Raw genomic sequence first — 21,249 nt, 5'->3', positions numbered from 1 at the left:
TGTGTGTGTGTGTGTGTGTGTGAGTGTGTGTCCATGTCTGGAAAGCCCATTTAAGATCTGCACAGACAGGGAAAGGGGGTTAACTGACCTTGGCCCTACAGTCACTTAACACTCCACAGAGAGAGGTAACCTACTGACCTCACACTCACACCAAACCAGGATGGGGGAATGTGTGTGCAATTTTTACAGCTTGTGGAGTAAAATTAGTGCTTTTCACACTTTGTACCATCTCTTGTAAATCATCCAACTCTCATTAGCAAAAGTGACGTTTCTGTAAAGCTGTAATAAAAGAATGATGTGCAAAAGAAGTAGAGAAGCAGTTAAATTCTCACTAGGCTGCTACACAATAGTGTTTTTTAAACCCCTATATATGGTGGCCCTGAAAGGTCAAACAGACTGCAAGTTAAGGAAACACTAAGTAAATAGAAAAATGCAGCAAAAGCGTAGAAAACACAACGGAAGTTGAATAAAACAGAAGTAGAAAAAACAAAATCCAGAAATGTTTCTGGGGACACAATAATGTGATGGACCAGCCACAGAACGGACAGAAATCAAAAAATACGGAGGCGTCATTAAAAGCAGTTGAGGATTCATCAGTGTTATGTGTTATATTGTTGTTTTAATTGCACACTTCGTATAATACTGTAGGTAGTTTGCTATTGGCCATCTACTGTTGGCTTGTCATTTGTGCAAACTCTTCCGTCACATTATTGTCTCCCCAAAAACATTTGTGTGTTGTTTTGTGATTATTAACAACTTTTTTTCTATTTCTATTGGGGTTTTTATTCAGTTTTATTTTGTGTGCTTTTTCAGCATTTTTCTATTTGCTGGTGTTTTCATAAGCTGCGGTCCGATCGACCTCTCGGGGCCACCTTACCTATCAGAGTCGAAATGTTTGACTATTGGTGTTATTGTTCAGCCAATCACAGCTGAGGCCTGTGTCTTAGCTGTGATTGGCTGCACTTTAAGTTAAATATATTAAAAATGTCATAGTCTAGCTGCTTCTGTTCGCCATTACTCAGGCAGCAGGTCTGCACCATGAGGATATACTTCATATATGCAGTGGCATCGTGGACTCGCCTATACCACATATTGCGGTTGTGCCTGGTCTTAACGTCCCATATGGTATGACTTAAAGCGCATGACAAAGTGATCTCACACTGAGCGAGTGGTCTGCCGGTGAGCGTGGGCTTTGTGTGTGTGTGTGTGTGTGTGTGTGTGTGTGTGTGTGTGTGTGTGTGTGTGTGTTAGTGTGCATGTGTGTATGGAGAAAGAATAAAAAAGCACAGAGAGTGAGACAGGAAGGGGAGAGGATGATGATGACTGTGTTAAGCGGGATAAGAATCGTTACATTAACGAGGAAATTAAAAGAAATGCCCCAAAAGAAGCTCACTGAGTGGAGTTGCATAGCTGTAGAAACAAGGTTGCTCTCTTTCTCCTTTCATATGTTTTAAATTGTGGCTCAGAGTGATGACTCTCTGACGCAACACGAATAAAGTCCGACGTGAGATATTAATTCTTAAAGCAGTTTACTATGAATAAGGACATTTATGTGTATTAGATATCTGCCTTTGAGTTTGCCTGATCTGTAGCCAAGCAAAGGCAGCAAGGAGCAGCCTTTCCCTCCACAGAAGTGGAACTAGTTGGTCTTGTGGGATATGCTAATGTAGACTGACCTCTAGTGGTTTTCCTGTGAAAGAGTCGATGAAGTTGATTCATGTTGTTCAGACGAACTTTAAAAGCACCCTCTCTTTCTCGCCCCTCTGACCTCTCAGCAACGGGTTTCCTGAAGATGGATTCTGCCAGCCGTACAGAGGCATAGCCTGCGCCCGCTTTATCGGCAACCGCAGCATTTTTGTCGACTCGCTGCAGATGCAGGGGGAGATTGAGACCCAGATCACAGGTGAGTTTGAGCGGGCTAAACCTCCTTCGAGCCACCACAAATCGAATTAATGTTTTGAGAATAGATTAAATTTACTTCTACATGCATCATAAATACATATTCATTCATGAGAAACGTTTGATTAGTTAGTGTGTACAGGCTTAACTTGATGAAGATGATTCCATGTTACTAAATATTTAGTTCCTGCAGATTCAAGAAAGACAACTGAACACAATCAATGACCAAAGGGCATACAGTACTGTGCAAAAGTCTTGAGCCAAAAGTCATTTCTTTATGCTTTGTTTGAAAAATTGGAATAAGTGCCGCTTCTTCTTCTGTCCTTCCTCTTGATGGCAGATGGCACCTGCATTTTTGGTAGATTCAATTAAATGGGAGGAAATTATGTCTTTTAGAGACATAATTTGTCTCTAAAAGACAAATAATACTGATAATACCGATAATACTGAAGAGACTGAAACTGCCAAACTCTTTTAGAGACATAATTTGCTGCTAAAAATAAAAAAGATGTAGTAATTCAATAAAAACTTTGTGTAAATTCAGATTTTTCAGAAGGTAATCATAATTAATATGCTCCAGGAAGGAAGCAGAACGTCACTTAGAGAGTTCAAAGGGAGTTCACCACTCAGTATGAATCACATGTGGCCGACACACTGTTTCCAGTGTTGTTACACGTCTGTGTCTCAGCGTGTGTGCTTTTTGTTTTATGCGTATGCGTGCGTTTGTCCTCAGAGGTCATTATTGATTATATCCGTGCAACAGTTCAGGGAATGACGCAGGCCATGAATGCAGAGCCTGATCTGAAACATCAAGGACGAGTGATAATTGAGATTTATGGCGCCACAGAGTCGCAACAGGCCAACAGTAGGACTGTAAATCATATAGTCAGAGTCCAGATTCAGCATCTTGAATTTAATGTCACACTTACTGATCTTTATGTTCCTTTTTACTCAAGCAACATGTGCTGGAGAAACATTTGGATGGTTGTCAGGTTCACTTGGCCGCTTTTTATTCGCGTCTCCTCTTCATCGTAGTTGCCGTAGTGATAATGACAGCCGCAGCAATGCACATGTTTGCAATAAGTGAACAGCAACACTGTGCGCGAGTCGTGCATTTAAAGTATGAAATTCTCTGTTTTTATTCAGTCTCCTAATTCTTCGTTATTTAGAAACTTTCAAGCAACTGAAATTGAATCCTCTCGTTCCCAGCGGCCTTCACCATGATCGGGACGTCCAACCATTTGTCTGACCGCTGCTCGCAGTTCGCCATCCCTTCCCTCTGCCACTTTGCCTTCCCAACGTGCGACCGCAGCTCGGGGTCCGACAAACCCCGTGACCTCTGTAAGGACGAATGCGAGATCCTGGAGAACGACCTGTGTAAAACCGAGTACATCATCGCCCGCTCCAACCCGATAATACTGAAGAGACTGAAACTGCCAAACTGCGATGACCTGGCTGCTTCCGACAGCCCCGAGGCCGCCAACTGTCTGAGGATCGGGATCCCTATGACAGAGCCTATTAACAAGAGTGAGACATGTTCATGTGGCAATTGTAATGATTTACTGTGTTGACGCTTCTAAAACATCATTGTCTGTTATATTCCACCAGATCACAAATGTTATAACAACAGTGGGGTAGACTACAGAGGGACGGTAAGCATAACCAAGTCAGGGCGTCAGTGTCAGCCGTGGAACTCCCAGTATCCTCACAGCCACAACTACCAGGCTGTGCGCTACCCGGAGCTTAATGGAGGACACTCGTACTGCCGCAACCCAGGGAACAAACACGAGGCCCCCTGGTGCTTCACACTAGATGAGGGGGTCAGAATGGAGCTCTGCGACATACCCCTCTGTGGTGAGACGCTAGTTTTAAATCGTAGTTTGCGATGTTGCCTTTGTGACACATGTGTGACGTGTGAAATGACATGATTCCCCTCTCTCGATGTCCCATCTGTTTAGACCATAAGGAGTCTGGCATTGAGATCTTGTACATCCTGGTTCCCAGCGTGGTAATCCCCTTAGCCATCGCGTTGCTCTTCTTCTTCATCTGCGTGTGCCGCAACAACCAGAAGTCCTCCAGGCCTCCCGTGACGCGCCAACCCAAACCCGTCCGCGGCCAGAACGTTGAGATGTCCATGCTCGCGACTGCATACAAGCCTAAGGTAGGGAGCGTTACAGTCACAGCAGATGGCACTCAGGGTGGGGAATAAATGACGGAGGGCCTTCCTGGTAATCCTGCAGATTACCGTTTATTTCTGCAGATATAGAACACTTTTTACATGTAATATCAACGCAAAAATTAAACACTGTAACCTTCACGATTTTGAAGTGGACACTAAGTGCATCATCAAGCTGTTGTGTAATGACTGTAAAGAGGCTGTCGTTTGGCATGCAAACAGACTGCAGAAGGAGTCAAAACACTGGCACAGCCCTCTGTGTGTCATTAGGGATATGTCACGGCATGCCGGGGTTACTGGCTTGAGTGTGTGTGGAAACGACCTGTCTCAGACAAAGCATCAGATCTGTCATCAGAGCTCAGCAGGTTCAGGAATGTTCAACTGCAGCCCACCACCTCCCTCCTGTTTATTTCTCACTGTCTCTTTTTCCACACCCTTCCCTTACACTTCTCCTTATCCTTGGTCCTCTCACTTAATCCATCTTTTTAAGTGTGCCTATGCCAAGAGGCACACTTATTACTATTCGTCGGATTTATTCTTCTTCTTCTTATTATTATTATTATTATTCCGCCCAAAATTTTGCAGCGTAACTCACCCCGTAGTTGCTTTCAGGAACCATTGGAATTTTTAGGGTTGCGCGAACCATTGAATAGTTACGGTAACCGCAAGGGTGTATGCTCGGTGGAAAACTCCATATCCCACAATTCATAGCACACCTCTGCCGAGTAAAACAATGGCGGCTACCTCTTTGTTTTATATATGATTTTTATTAGTGTTTCTAGGTCACAAAATAAACTTTTAAGATATTTTCAGGCGAGAATGTAGGTGTGTAAACTTCAAATATCTGCTCGTTTTATCAAGACATCCCATATTAGCAACCGTTCTCTTACGTGTTGCTGCTAGCTAGCTAGCGCGGCTAGCGACCCTTCGCTAAAAAGCACCCGGGCTTCGCTTACAGTGAGGCGTCTCTAACTCCTTTCACCCCCCCATCGCTTGCAAACAGTCTGTGTTTCAGTGGACTTATATTTCGTTTATATGGGCCGATGATGCTGGTCGATGTGGGAAAAATAACTGAGTTGTTTGGTGGTGGCTAACGCGGAGCTACAACAGAGGGCAGCTAGCCACCGGTGTATGTCTCTTTCCCCTCATATGCGGGGAAAGAGACATAGGAGGCGGCAAGGCGGCCGCCGATCGGTCGGAGCTGAGGTGAACTGAATTTCAGGTAAGAAGTTATGAACTGCACTCTATTTGGGTCAGATATAAACCGAGTTTAGGTGTAGTTTATTTTCGTTGTGCTGACAGTTACAATAACTCGTTCTGCGTGCTAGCTAGCACGACAGCTGTGTGCACCTAAGTTACTGATGTTGAACTTTATGACAGCCTCCCCTGTCATTCTCTCGCCTGTTGAAACTTCAATCATGAAACTGATCAATGATCGGCTTTTCTCTCGTTTGTTTATTGCGCTAAACAACAGCAGCAGTTTAAGCTTGATCAGCTGTTGTTAGAATTCATTTGATTTTAATTTCTAGTATCAGCTGATGTTTGCTGGAGCCACAGCTGTAAAAAAGGGCTGGTCGAAACCAGGAGATGTCCTTACTGAATCATCAGAGCTGAACTGGTGATGGAGAAACAGGTTTACCTTTTAGGTGACATGAATGAGTTGAAGGAAAGTTATCAACTGTTTCTGAGAGACAAATAACACCAAGCTCCTTTTTTTGTGTAGCTGACAGCTGGTAACTGTGCAGGGGCGGATCTAGCAAAGCTTTTGCCAGGGGGCCAGGTAGGGCATTAACAGGGAAAGGGGGACACAAAGATATACTTTTCTTTCTTGCTCTCATATAAAATATTTACCTTTTATTAAATAGTTATCTGAATCTTACAACCAAAGTTTGTATAATAATACACAAGATTGGCTGTAGACCATTGTTAATCATTCAGAACACTGTGTAAAAATAACAAAAAACAAAAAGTGAATGCAAAAGTGCATAAATATTTATTTTACGTGTTTGATGTGTGCGGGTGTCGCAGTGCCGCTGCAGGGGAGGTGGACCCACGGGCGTAAAGTCTGTGCTCTCTCGGCTGTTTTTTTTGGTGTGTGTTGGGCTGTGAGTTGAAAAGCTACAGCCGGCTGTGTGGGTACACCAACCATGTGTGAAAAGTGGTCCATAACGTAATGCTTCAAAGCGTGTTCATGCAAACATTGTCGGGTCTGCCGTGGTACAATGGGACTTCAGCTCATGAACCTCTGTGCACAGCGTCTGCAAATCGGGGCTGTACGAAGTCACCTCATCTTTACACAAAACTGTAAGCTGTCATCTGTGAGGCGTGAGCGGTGTTTGTTTTTACCATAGTTCATGGTGGAGAATGGCTGCTCTGCTGAGTTTTGCTCTCTGTAACCGTATGAATGGCAAACTACACTGATTAGCAGCGGCACAGGCACACTTAAAATTTCTTCTGAAATTTTCATTTTCTAGTACTTATTTAATATTAATATGTTATAAAAATGACTTTGAATCCTGATAAAAATGCAAAATCATGGGTTAAAAATGAAAACAAGAGAACTAAGAATGTATTAATATTTGTTGACAGAAAAACAGAAACTGTATATCAGAATCAGAATCAGAATCAGAATACTTTATTGATCCCTGGGGGAAATTATTTTTTTTGTTACAGTGCTCCATTTTAAACCAACATTAAGACAAGACAGACAATACACTAACTAAGAATAGTACAATATATACATATATATACATACATACATACATAAGTCACTCATAAATAAATGGTTGGAAAAGAAACGTGTAGCTGTAGCAGCAAACAGTGTGTTAAGTGGATGCGTTGTACAGGGAGATGGCCACAGGCAGGAATGATTTCCTGTGTCGTTCAGTGGTATATGTGCCAACCAAAGTGCCATTTTAATTCAGATGAAAAAAAAAGGGATTTATTCATTCATTGTCCATTCAGGATCTTAAAAATGTGATAATAATAATGAAATAATACAAATAATGTAATAATAAGAATGATGTAATAATAATTAATGTAAATCTAAATAATATTGTCCTTCAGAGAAATAGTTTTGTAGTCCTGAAGATGGAGAAGTTTACTCCTGCAGAGCGACTGGGACTGTCTGTGGTCATGATGGTTGAACCTCCAACCACTTTCCCAGCTTAGCCTCAGAGTGCTGCTGCTACTGTAGCTCTTCTCCTCTGTACTTGTCAGGACTTGCATTGTCACATCTGGGGATCCCAGGCCCTGCTGGAGAGGAGAGCCTAGTCTGGATGCTGCAGCATCCCCTGCCATTCTAGAGGCAGCAATTAGAAACCTTTCAGTGAAGCTTCCTGCTTTCAGGATGACGGCTGCTCCAACTTTGTCAGCCAGCTGGTGAAGGTGTTGAGCTGTGCTATTCCTCACTGCGACACAGCGATGGCTGAGCAAGGACGATAATTAGACACACAACTCAGTGAACATGATCTCTCTTTCATGTCTTCTAATAAAATCACTACAGCTTCTTCTCTCCTCTTACGTCAGTCCTGTGTTAAACAGAGCGCTCAGAATCCGTCCATGGCTGCAATTTTCCACCATGGCATCAAGCGCCCGATTGACATCCCGATGAAGAAAGTTGTTGTTGGTCTGTGCAAGCTTCAGCAATAGAGCTCGGCCTGTTGTTTCAACTTCTGGGTCCATTGTTTTCTGGAGCTGAATGTAGAGCTCATCGATGGTATGTATGGCCACACAGGCTATTGCTGTGTGTTGGTTTTTCACCTAAAATGTGAGTGAAAATCATCAGTTGAGGCTGTAGTATGCACTTGAAGGGAAACTAGCTGCATGAAACGCATATAAGAAACATAAAGTGTGCAATACCTCCTCAATGAGGACCAGACACACTTCATGCAGTTTAGTCTTCAGGATGTCCGAGTGGTGCTTTGCCAGAGACTGAATAGTTTGCAACCCCTGTCTTTTCTTAATCCTGTATTTACACAACACAACATTGAACACGACTTCAGGAACACCACAAATAACACAGCCACATTATGCAGCACTGTTTCTGTGCAGTATTTAATGTTTCCTTACTACGTTTCTTACCAGTCGTCTGAAGACAGCAGACTAAAGCTGTGGGACAGGCTCTCTACAGGTGTAGCTAGAGGCGGGAGTTTGACCCTGCCCTCTCTTGGATTATTCTGACTGCACTGGAGCTTTTTTTTTTTTTTTTGTAATGTATATCATGGTCTCCCAGTAAAACACACAGCTCACATCAGCATGAGTATCATGTTGCTTTCAAGGCTGCACACTCTGTCATGTCATGTAAGCGCATCTTTTTTTCCACATAATTGTGGTGGTTGAGGGCGGAGGGTTGGGGGTTTATCTAGACAGCATGTATTGCTGGGCACACTTGAGCTGATGCTCAAGGTAAGGCGTATAGTATTACAGCGAAGAGCCGCGGAGAGAATTGCAGATGTCACAGAAGCGTCAGAATCCATTAATATCCTTGCTTTATTTTGTTTCTGAGGGTTTTTTGGGAGGGGGACTGGAATAAATGTTTCACTGACCTAAAAAGGGAGTCTCTCCTTGCTGTTTACATGAAGACCTTGTGTCTGCAAAGAGTTACGTTTACAGGAGAGTGACAGCCATGCAGTCATGGAATTATACAGTTGATTTTAAATGGTCTTTGTTGCCAACTTGGTTCTGAAATATAGCAGACTGCATAACCATCAGCTGAAAGATTACCAAAGCCCCGCCCTCATGCGTCCATTCAACCTTGTAGCTAAATTTTACACATCTACAAGAAAATTTTAATAAAAGGGAGCGGCTGTGTGATTTCTGTCTTTTAAAAACTTTTTTATATGGGCTAAATATTCCGACTTTTAGACGTTTTACTAAGTCAAATGTCTTTCTTTCCTGTTTTCATTATCTGCAGCTTTGTCTTGCTACCTAACAGGCTTTGCTTGCAGGGGGTCACCCAAGGGTTACTGCCTATGACAGTCCATTTAGACACACACATAGAAATCTGTGGTGGTGTGAGGAGGATCTGAGGGTTTGGGTGTGGGGAGGAAAGACAGCGGGGGGAAAAACCCATAACTAAAAACATCTGTGTCTCACATCATGCACAACACACACACTCACCACCCCCCTCAGAGCTCGTACAGACGGTGTACATGTGTGAGTGTGTGAGTGCATGTGTCCTCACAGGGGAATTTCATTATTCATCTCAAAGTTCGTGGAATCTGGAAATCTCTGCCAACCTTTCTGCACCTTTTATCTCTTCCAAGCATAGATACGAGTGGCAGTTTGGCACCATCGACTTTATATAAAAAATATTCAGTCCCCAACATCCCCACCGTCATCTGTTGGTGCTGTTCTAATGAGATGGTCGGTATGATTATCAACCGTGGTCATGCTCTGGTTGCAAAGAAGACTAATCTTAATGATCAAAATAAAAAAAGAAGACGCACACAGAAACCTGACATCACAGATTTGCCTGAAGAAAAGATCAGGGGAAAGATACACATTGTAATAAGACGTTATGTAAAAAAAAAAAAAAAAAAAAATTCATACTGAGAAATTAAAATACCGTCACAGATTTTGGATAAGAGACTCAAAAAAAGTTATGGCATCATACCTGGGACTTATCGCACTGAAGATGGATGAAAATGTGTTTTTCCCCCATAATCAGGCTTTAATATCTGTGAAGTGTTCAGCTGATTTGCTCCGTTTTAAAGTCTATTACGTGCTTTGCACATGTGAAGCTGTAAACAAAATGTGGGTCCCATCTCCTCTACTGGCCTCCCAGCTGCTGCTGGAGATCAGACATCCAAATTGGATTAACTTGAGCTGAAGTTTGAAAGTCTGTGCTCACACTTTCAGAAGTGTAGCTCACAGACTTTGCCCCCTAAAAAATTAAAAAATAATCACTCATAAAATATAAAAAATAAATTCTTATAAACTTTCCTTTGAAGAAGGCCATTTTCCCTGGATTTCGGTTTTTTTTTTTAGAGATGGTAAGGTGGGGGCATCTGATGAACAGTCCTCATGAATTCTTAAACAAGTGATCTGCTTTCCCCTCAACTATTTTACACAGAAATCTGACACTAAATATACTTATTAAGGTGACTAATTTCTAACAGACAGCATTTACACAGTGTATCTGCTGTGGTGTTTGTGGGAAACTGCTGAACCGCATTTTCTCCATTTGAATCATTCGTTTTCTTTATCTTAATGAGGAAATGGATTTAATTGACTGCAATTTACTTTAAATGAATTCCAAAACGTGCCTGACCCTGTCCTAACCCCACAGCCCAGCTCATTCCTGTTGGATTTAGATGTGCTGTAACCCAGCATTCCAGTCAGAGCACTCCTCAGTGAGTTCCAAAAGATGAAAAAGCAAAGTCATCCCTCACAGGGAGCGCTGCATTGTTTTCTGCTATTGTTGCAGCTGATTCTAGGGTTTACTGGCAAGAGAATTAATTGCCTCATCTTCCCAAATTTTGCTTAACCTGTCAGCCAGATGACATTTTTAAGCTGCGACATGTTGCCAGATTTCGCAATTTTCCCACATCGCTTTCCAGAGGCGTGAAGGGGGCGATTAGGGGGCTGATGTAATGGGCCGAGTCTGATTGCGTGAATTATCAGCTCTGAGCTATAGTTTTATTTTTCTTCTACAATTCAAACACAGATTTGGTGTTATATTAGGCAGTTCGCCTACATCAGATTGAAAGCAGCGACATCATGTTTTCTTTTCCCTACAAGGACAGCGGTGATGAAAGGCTGCTGACCCGACACAGAAAGTAATGATTTCATTTTTGTTGAATGTGTTTTCAACCTGTTGATGTCACCTTACCATTTTTTTCCTCCTCCTTCTTTCTGTAGAGCAAGGCCAAGGAGCTTCCCTTATCAGCCGTCCGTTTCATGGAGGAGCTCGGAGAATGTACTCTAGGGAAGATCTACAAAGGTCATCTGTATCTGCCGGGCATGGACCAGGCCCAGCTTGTGGCCATAAAGACCCTCAAAGACATTTCCAATGCCCAGCAGTGGGCTGACTTCCAGCAAGTAAGAAATGTTTCTAAATTAACCGTTTTTACAACACACATAAAAAATGTATATATATACAATAATGAAGCCACATCAGTCGTCTTGGAAAATGAAATGTACCACTAAAATATCCTATTGCTAAAAACTACATGTGGCTGCTTTCTTAGAGGAAAGGCGTCTAGGCCCACAAGATTTCAAGCACGGCTTGTTGTATGTCTATAGAAGGTAGACGCGGTGAAAGATTGGAGACGGCTGAACCGCTCAACTGTAGATGAGTTCTCTGGAAATAGCTCCCAAAATAAACTGTAACTTGGTGGAAGGTTGTCCAGATAAATTTAGATGTGACGGCGGATTGAGGCAGTCGGCATGTGTAAGACGTAATCCTCACTTTCTATTTACAGAAAGTGAGGCAGACCTGAACTGTGCCCACGTTTTAAAGTGGTACTGCCATCAACTCAATTTCAAAAGTGATCAATGAGCCGTTGTGAAACCAGCTTGGGTGATCTTCCTATAATCACCTGTCAAAGCCACACAGTTTCAGACTCAGTTTCTCCATTAAACTCCCACATCTTTTGTAAATATCCACTTTTCCAGTAAATGTTGAAATCAACCTGCCAGCCACCTTTTTTTGTTTGTTTGTTTCTTTGAAATTCACCATTATTTATCCAACTTCATCAAAGGAGGCCGCAGTGCTGACCGAGCTTCAGCACCCCAACTTGGTGTGCCTGGTGGGTGTGGTTACCCAGGAGCAGCCGGTCTGCATGCTGTTTGAGTTTCTGCCCCAAGGTGACCTCCACGAGTTCCTCATCATGCGTTCGCCACACTCAGATGTCGGCTGTAGCAGCGATGAGGACGGCACGGTGAAATCCAGCCTGGATCATGGAGATTTTCTGCATATGGCCATACAGGTAGGATCTAAAAACATCCTCGTAGTTGGCTACAAGCGTAGTGGAAGAAGTACTGTTGTGCCTTCCATTTAAACACGAACCATTTACATGAAATGTTGATGATGATCTCAATCTGTCATGTAGAAACTTTGAATTAAAATCAGTGTTTTAATGTCTACCTTTCGCTGCTCCTTCAAACATCTTCTAAATATTGTGAACCAGGTGGCTGCTGGGATGGAGTACTTGGCCAGCCACTTCTGCGTTCACAAGGACCTTGCAGCTCGGAACATTTTGGTAGGCGAGCAGCTCCACGTCAAGATTTCTGACCTGGGTCTCTCCAGAGAGATCTACTCCTCAGACTACTACTGCCTCCAGCCTAAAATTGTGCTGCCCATCCGCTGGATGCCCCCTGAGGCCGTCGCTTCGGGAAAGTTCACCACAGACTCGGACATCTGGTCGTTTGGAGTTGTGCTGTGGGAGGTCTTCAGCTACGGGCTACAGCCCTACTATGGTTTCTCGAACCAGGAAGTGATGGAGATGGTGAGAAAGAGGCAGCTGCTGCCCTGCCCCGAAGATTGCCCACCAAGGTATGTTGCAATTACCGGTGCAATATGAGAAGTATACAAGAAGATAGTGCATCCAGCTAATGGTGAAACCCAAGTGTGCAAGTGTCTTTATTGGACTCTGGTATTAGGGTTAGTTTAGTGTATTCAATTCAAATAGAGTTTTAGAAGCAGTCTGATTGTTGCTGTTTGTGGTAATAAAATAACTCTGTTGGCTTTTAGGTTTTATGGTCTGATGACAGAGTGCTGGCAGGAAGGACCAGCACGTCGGCCGCGCTTCGAGGATATTCACGTCCGCCTGCGAGCTTGGGAGGGGTTGTCGTCCCACGCCAGCTCCAGCACGCCCTCTGGAGGAGGAGGCAACGCCACCACTCAGACCACCTCACTCAGCGCCAGCCCCGTCAGCAACCTTAGCAACCCACGCTATGCTGCCGCTGCTGCCGCCGCCGCGGGGTACCTCTACCCAGCCCAGGCTATTCCCGCGCCGGGACAGATGGGTGCAGTTCCAGCATGGACGCCCATGGCCGTGACCCAAACCCACCAGCGCTTTATCCCAGTCAACGGATACCCAATCTCGCCAGGATACGCAGCATTCCCAGCTCACTTTGCACCCCCAGCTCCGCCTACTAGGGTAATCCAGCACCACCTGCCCCCTCCCAAAAGCCGCTCCCCCAGCAGCGCTAGCGGCTCCACCAGCACGGGTCACGTCAGCGGCGTGCCCTCCACTACGGGCTCCAACCATGACGCCAACACGCCGCTGCTGTCCCACTGCATCATGCCGGGGAGCGGCGGAGGGTCGGCTCAGGTGTACGGACAAATCTCCCAGAAGGGGATGGTGGACCACGTGTCTCAGACGTCAGCACTGCTTACCCCTGACTCTGATGTGCTGATGTACAACGACTCAGTCATCACTGCAGACCTGTAAATATTCAGCCTCTTTGAGCTTAGATCCCAGATATGAGACGTTTAGCGCTTCAGCCAGTGGCGCAGCGTCACAGTTCTTCTCTGGTCTTACCGAGACCCAACAGAGATGGAGCGTGCCACACATCTGGGTATCCAAGAAACACTAAGCAGGCTATATAAGCAGCTGTCTGACTCTGTCATGCCTTACTGTTTACAGGAGGCGTACTTACTATCATGGTTTGAAAATGTTATTTTAACCTCTGTGTAAATACAGTACATAGGTCCTGAATGAATGAATGAAATACAAAGATATATATTCAAATGAACTTTTTATTAAGTAAAACACTTTAAAGGTGAAAACATTCTTCCCGTGGCCTTATTCAACAGTTTGTGTTCCAACCAGACAAAAAAAAACTAAACAATTCCCACTCGATGGACTTTTTCCTACAGGATGTCAGGCAGACATGGATATTCATGTGATGACTTTCAGGTGCCTTTTTTTCTAAACTAGTTCATTGGCTTGCTTGTCAACACAAAAAATCAAATATCCAAGGCTCCCTTGGATATTTGATTTTTTGTGTTTTTTGAATTGAAACGGCGAGTAACTTTATAAAAACGATCAACAGTGGCCTGCTCCAATAAATGATGCCTCCTTGGCCCTCATAAACTAATCAGTAACATTTATGTTATCATGCATAATTCCCATGCTGCCAACAGCTATGAAAGTACTAATGCAGGTGCTAAGAAGTCCCTTTGAGAATGACAGCTGAATGTGTGTTTTGTTTTGTTTTTTGTTGTTTTTTTTTCAACTTCATCACGCTCTCTGAGACGTCTGCAACAAGAAGACCGGACACAGTGAAGCTGGAAGTTTATCTGATCGGCCTCCCTTTAAGTATCATTTCTTTTCATCATCGCCCCCCAGTTTTGTTTCTCCGGGAGACATCGCATCTAACTTCAGAACTGGCAAGAGGGCCCCCTGCAGATGAACAAAAGACATCACAAAGCACTCGCTTCCTTCCACAGCTAACCCACACCGTTCTCAGGGCAAACACTTCATTCGCCGCATAATTGATTGGATACAGTCTTTTATGTTTTTTCCGAAAGTTTTTACGGATTTCATTTTGGAGATGGGAAAAAAAAAGTTAAAAATTTAATTTGGATACCTCGTCCTGGTCTGTTCCCTTCTTTGTATTTATACGTCTGCATTGTGCAAAAAGAAAAAAAGAAGCAAAACATGGAAAAATAATAAAAGTAAAAGGGTTCAAATGCATAATGCTTATAGTAGTTAGGTGCTTATGAGAGCTCAGCCATGTACATAGACAGAAGAATGTTGCATCTAAATAAGGATACTGCAAATTAGGTGTGCTGCGATATTATTGCAACTTGTTTTTAACACACCAAGTGGCGACTGTATTAACATGTACAGGATTCTGACAAGGAGCTCAGCACGTGCAGCTTTTAACAGAAAAAGTACAACCTGAAAAAAAAGTCTGGCCGTTTTGTCTGTTTCCCAGTGAAGGATGACGAAGTGTGTGTTTGGTGAGTCTCAGTTTCGTAGCCGCACAAACTATGCCTCAGCCATCCACGATGGTTTATGAGAGGCCAAATATGAAGCTTCTTTCATTCCCTCAAAACAAAAGTCAGAAAACCAGCAGTAATGTGTCAAATCAACAATCTATGGGTGCGAATGTTCCTGAGTGCATGTTTTAACTACAGCAATAACACATCCGGGTTGTTTTTACTGAGGACATGCAGAGAATAAAGTGCATTTCTGAGTTGTAAAGTAAGTGGACACGTGAAATGTAGCAACAAGAAAAAAGTAGCTGCAAAAATGGCATCACAATCAAATTCAGTTGTCTTTATAAATCCTACTGCTCTTTAGTTTTCCTCAGCATTCAAGTGAGTAGAGGTCAGTAGTGAAGCTGGTTGGCTGTTATTAGCAGCATGAAGGGTGTGCTCTTGTTTCCATGCTATTTGAAATCATTTGAGAGTGTATTTTTCAAATGCCTTTCCTCTCTGTGTGTTTTTGTGATTCTATTTTTCTAAAGCAGAGTGAGCTACCTAAGCATCTTTACCCATGAGCCCCAGCAATGTAAATGATGTACGAATACTAACATAGACTGTATATATAAGCTGGACTTTGCTTCCAGATTTAAAAAAGCAAGGCCAACGCAGTCTGCACTGATGGCCAACAGGGGGCGACTCCCCCAGTCCAGTCCACTTCTCACTTGATTTTTGACATCAGTGAAGCCTTATTTAATACAGGACGTTTCTCATTTTGTTAAGGATGCTGTCACTGACAATTGCTAATAAGGCAGAGAATAGTATAAGGCATGGCTACCGTATGAGTGTACAGAGTCTAATAGAATAAAATAATAAAAGTGAAAATGCTCAAGTGAAGGTTTCAACCATTGGGTGCCGTCATTGTGGCTACAGTCATCTTTTTTTATGTAGTCTATGTACTAATATAGCAGTGCACAAACCACTTGTACACAAGACTGTGAATCTTAATCAAGTTTAGGTATTTTTGTATTTGGCAAAAATTCATTATAGTGCCTTTTTTTTGTCTTTTATTGGTAAGAAGAAACAAAAGTATATGTATATTTCAATGCCAGTGTACCCATAACAGGTTTACATGCATATTGATCAAGAGAGGCCTTGGCTTTGTATTTTGTCTGAATATTTTTGCACAGATGTTTTGTATTGCAAAATCATTTATTAAATAATGTTTGGTAAATCCCGCTGCTTCTGTTGTATGATCGATCCGTTTTAAGAATACAGACTTGTAATAGCAATGTGAATCCACTGGGGGCCACCAAATCACCATTTCTGAGAACAGTTTTGAATATCTTTGCCTTGTAATTGCAGTGACCACTGTTGGCCAAGTGGTGGGGCAATTTAGCTGTTTGATTACTGTAGTCACAACTGGAAACAGTTGGAAATAATAGTCAAAGATGAAAAAATGGCTCCTGTGTAGCCTTTCCGGGTGTGTGTTTGTCTGCTTCACTTCATTTCTTTCAGGCTCAAATTCAGATCTTTCACCTTGAATTGGGAAAAAAAAAGTGAACCAGAGTGACTGTCATCCAGCATATGAATGTCATAACAGATGTAATGTTCTACATATACAGACATACAGACTGTGTCTGCCAGTAAAGTCATACAAGCATGGAGGACATTCCAGGAGAAAGGAGGCTACTCTATGAGAACTGCACAAGATCGTTATTCCATCAGCAGGAGCAGTATCTGCCAGAGCTACAAACTGACCTCCAGCAGGCCGCTGGTGTTGATGTCTCTGACCAGATAATCAGAAACAGACTTATGAAGGCCAGACATCATCTAGTGGGCCCTTTGCTCACTGCTGGCACAGAGGAGTCTGATTAGCATTTGCCTCAGAATACCTGAATTAGCAGGTCCACATCTACAGTGGGGCAAAAAAGTATTTAGTCAGCCACCGATTGTGCAAGTTCCCCCACTTAAAATGATGACAGAGGTCAGTAATTCGCACCAGAGGTACACTTCAACTGTGAGAGACAGAAAGTGAAAAAAAATCCATGAATTCACATGGTAGGATTTGTAAAGAATTTATTCGTAAATTAGGGTGCTCCATCCAGAGCAAAAATGGAAAATCGTGATGCAAATTCATTTTATTCAATTTATTACCTAATGACCTAATGTCTTCTGCGTTTCAGTCATCTGGTTAGTTTAATGGGACTCCGCCTTCAGATGAAAACAGAGCAACCTTAACTCTTTGCCATGCTGTCAAAGCTTTTCCCCTTTCATCTGTCACCCAGCAAACAAGTCCTTTCTACTTGTATCCACATCCTACACTTAAAGAATGAACTACAATCATTCTGCATCATACATGAGCAGATTTCCTTATAACCTTATGGAAGCCTGAGTATCGCTTGAGGATGGATCTGTTTATATGTCCAGCTGTCGTCCTGTACTGGTGGACCACGACTCCAGTGTTATATGAAGCTTTTATTGTTTTCAGTCTTTCACTGTAAATATCTTTGTGTTACCAACACCCGTGCTTAGTGATTGCAGTGTATGCTCCATTAACTGAATCTGGCTTTGGCTTTATTTACACAGCATGACAAAATCCATTTGTTGTATCTTCTAGTTCCCACGCACCGAGGCACCTACTCTACCAGAACACCATTTGCTTGCTCAGAGGGGTTTGTTCTTTTGGGGTTTTCTTTTTAATACTGTAAGTTGTTACCTTACAGTGTGAAGCACCTTGAAAACACCATTGTTTCCTTTGGTGCTATACAGATTGAAGTGACTTGCACTGACAACATAACTAAGCTGGAACTTTAATTTAACATCAATAAAATTATAAAAATATTACATCTTGATTTCTGCTTGTTTTCATTGTCTGTGACTTAATGAATACAAATGTGTAATTTAACAGATTCTTTCTTTATGTTAGTCTGACTGGTGATTCCACGTTGGCCTTAGGTGTTGGCGCGGATACGCTGCAGCCCCTGAGCCATTAATGGCCCAGCACACTACAGTAAAAACAAAACAACAGCCATCTCTCCAACTAGGAAAGGAAAATAATAAACTGCCTCCTTGGAGGCAACCTGACTCAAAACAGTTGCAGTCCAACTCAGACCGACTGCAATCACTCTCAGGCAGATTGATGAAGATCTGCAAATAACTGTTGTCTAATTTATAAACGCAGACAGATTGCCAACACGTCTGTTCACAATAGAGGACTGTACTTACATGGTTGCAAACTGGTTGTTATCTTGCTTATATGAAAACATTGCTTTGGAGCAATGAAACTCAAACACATTCATTTTTAAAACGCCTCAAAATGAAATTTTGAAATATTTGGCTTTATGCTTTGAAAGTGCCGTTGTGAGTGGGAGTGTGAAATCCTTACTTGATGTGTTCCCTTTGCCTTTACTGTTTTCAGTTTTATCAGTTTTATTTGTCATATGCAAGTTAGCACAGGGTCAACATTGCAATGAAATGTGTTTGACGAGCAGCAGTCACTCAGCAGCATGGTACAGTAGAAATAATAAAATATAATAAATAAAAAATAGAAAAATAGTAAAGAGCAAAATATTAGAGAGACTGGTAAAAGAGAAAAGATGACTAAATATATATGTATCTATAAATATAAATATATGTACACTAGTGATTAAATAAGAAAATCTTGAAAAGAAATATGACGGGAGGTCAGATGGGATATTGCACAGGAATGAGCAGCAGAAAATTACAGTATTACTCAGCTTTAAATAGTCATATTGTCAGTTTTGGCCAACGGTCATGGGTCACTTCCACTAAAATAGCACGAGACTGGAGTAAAATGTACTTTATTAATGAGAACACATGGTGATACAGCAAAGAATCCAACCCTTCTGAAAAGCAAATGGCTTCCTGTTATACTCTACCTGATTCAGGTGAGCATCTGGAATAGACCAAGTCTGGGGGTCAGCAAACCAAAGGAAAACAAAACCCTCCCCATAAGAAAACCACTACAATATAACCAACACTCCACTAAAGCGTAACATTACGCTGACAATGTACATTTACGTGGTAACCAGCAAATGCTCGGAAAGGAATGACTGGACTAACTAAATGTTCTTTCTAAATCTAGAAACACGCTATTAACATCATTAAATCTGGTTGCAGATGTGGTCGGCTTATAGTAGGCTGGATACAGGCTGAAGTATTACGGGGAGGTCTACTGGATCCAGCATACCGCGACATAAGACGCGGTCTCCTCTCCAAACGCCACGGGAGTACAACGCGACATGACGTGGGTAAACGGTATAAAACACAGACATATAGTTGTACAAGTCCAAATAACCACAATAACTAGTTCATATACATAAAACAGCGGTCATTTGCGCAGACTTAGCCCGACTACAGGACGTAAGGTCATATCACAAATAACACCGACCAAAAATTATCATAACAAGGAAAGCCCGAAAATTCATAAAACGATCATAACGAAACCGATAAAACCTGAACCAATCCGAGCTCTCGACGCGTCGTGGCCCGGGGGTTGGGGACCGCTGCATTAAAACACCTTAACCACACAGTTAGGTTTCAGGCCTCGTTTAACTGCAGCGTAAAGTAAGACAATCAGAGTCGATTGGTTTTTACTTGTGCAGGGGAAGCCTGGTCAGATTCTCAGAGTTGCAAGCTCTACACCCAAACTCAGACAACTCCAACTCCAGCCTTTTATTGAATGAAAACAGTTACACAACCGCCCATTGTAAACCCATATGTTTGTGGTAAAAGCTAAGGCACTGTGTTGTGAAGACTGTGTGTGTGTGTGTGTATGTGTGTCGTGTGTGTGTGTGTGTGTGTGTGTGTGTGTGTGTGTGTGGTTGTGCTGTGTGTGTGTGTGTAGATGTTGTATCAAATCAAATCAAATCACTTTTATTGTCACATCGCATGTGCAGGCACACTGGCACAGCACATGCGAGTGAAATTCTTGTGTGCGAGCCCACAAGCAACAGAAATGTGCAAACACAACAACACAAACCAGCAAATACAAGAATGGCTACATCTGAAACTAATAAATATATGTACAATATATAATAGTGTATGCATTTCTGGATGTGTATACTAAATATTCTACGTGTGTGTGTGTGTGTGTGTGTGTGTGTGTGTGTGTGTGTGTGTGTGTGTGTGTGTATACACATTTTACAAATTAAATAGTAAAAAATAATAAATAAATAAAATATATAAAAATATACAGAGTTGAATATGTGCAAAACAAGTGGCATTTATATACAGTGTGGAGTGCATAATGTTGAAGTTCCAGTAGTGAAGCTGAGGTGTCTATGACGTGTTCAGCAGTCTGATGGCCTGATGGAAGAAGCTGTCTCTCAGTCTGCTGGTACGGGACCGGATGCTGCAGAACCTCCTTCCTGATGGAAGCAGTCTGAACAGTTTATGGCTGGGGTGACTGGAGTCCTTGATGATCCTCCCCGCTTTCCTCAGGCAGCGCTTCCTGTAGATGTCTTGGAGGGAGGGAAGCTCACCTCCAATTATCCGTTCAGAGCACCGCACTACTCGCTGGAGAGCTTTGCAGTTGTAGGCGGTGCTGTTGCCATACCAGGTGGTGATGCATCCAGTGAGGATGCTCTCAATGGCACAGTGATAGAAGGTCCTGAGGATGCGGGGGCTCATGCCGAATCTTTTCAGTCTCCTGAGAAAGAAGAGGCGCTGCTGCGCCTTCTTCACTGTTTTGTTTGTGTGTACTGACCACGTAAGATCCTCAGCCAGATGTACACCAAGGAACCGGAAGCTGCTCACTCTCTCCACAGCAGCGCCGTTGATGGTGATGGGGGTGTGTACTTCTCTGCACCTCCGGAAGTCCACTATCAACTCCTTTGTCTTTGCGACGTTGAGGGTGAGATGGTTGTCTTGACACCAGTGGGTCAGGGCGCTGACCTCCTCCCTGTAAGCCGTCTCATCACCGTTGGTGATAAGACCCACCACTGTAGTGTCGTCCGCAAACTTCACAATGATGTTGGAGTTGTTAGTGGCTGTGCAGTCGTAGGTGTAGAGTGAGTACAGGAGAGGGCTCAGTACACACCCCTGTGGAGCACCAGTGTTCAGTGTGACGGGGGATGAGGTGATGCTGCCCAGTCTGACCACTTGGCGTCTGTGAGACTGTGTGTGTGTGTGTGTGTGTGTGTGTGTGTGTGTGTGTGTGTGTGTGTGTGTGTGTGTTTGTGTGTGAGAGAGAGAGAGAGTGAGATGTGTGATGTGTTTACTCCTGGTTACATGAACGTTTTAATAAACGCGATCTCTAGTCGTAAGG

The 21,249-nt window shown here is 42.9% G+C and overlaps 1 protein-coding gene and 1 long non-coding RNA gene across 2 annotated transcripts in view; one reads left to right on the top strand and one right to left on the bottom strand.

The window, feature by feature from the left end:
- The window catches only part of ror1 (receptor tyrosine kinase-like orphan receptor 1), a 129,753-nt gene extending 112,828 nt beyond the window's left edge, over positions 1-16,925 (top strand). The window contains exons 5-12 of the mRNA XM_005944251.2: positions 1,776-1,903; positions 3,109-3,426; positions 3,508-3,753; positions 3,858-4,060; positions 10,940-11,119; positions 11,782-12,009; positions 12,211-12,575; positions 12,774-16,925. Coding sequence (XP_005944313.1) covers positions 1,776-1,903; positions 3,109-3,426; positions 3,508-3,753; positions 3,858-4,060; positions 10,940-11,119; positions 11,782-12,009; positions 12,211-12,575; positions 12,774-13,476 — 2,371 coding nt within the window. The 3' untranslated portion in view covers positions 13,477-16,925. The remainder of the gene's footprint in view (positions 1-1,775; positions 1,904-3,108; positions 3,427-3,507; positions 3,754-3,857; positions 4,061-10,939; positions 11,120-11,781; positions 12,010-12,210; positions 12,576-12,773) is intronic.
- Positions 7,935-8,272, bottom strand: LOC102288743. The gene is made up of 2 exons (XR_317166.2): positions 8,159-8,272; positions 7,935-8,042 (listed from the first exon to the last, which is right to left on the bottom strand). It is a non-coding gene; the product is annotated as an uncharacterized LOC102288743 (long non-coding RNA).
- Positions 16,926-21,249: the final 4,324 nt, after the last annotated feature.

This window comes from Haplochromis burtoni, unplaced genomic scaffold (genome assembly GCF_018398535.1).
Source record: "Haplochromis burtoni strain Fernald_Lab_line unplaced genomic scaffold, NCSU_Asbu1 Contig_398, whole genome shotgun sequence".
Classification (NCBI taxonomy): Eukaryota; Metazoa; Chordata; class Actinopteri; order Cichliformes; family Cichlidae; genus Haplochromis; species Haplochromis burtoni.
Note: the sequence above shows the minus strand (reverse complement) of the source record. Positions and strands in the feature narration are given on the sequence as shown.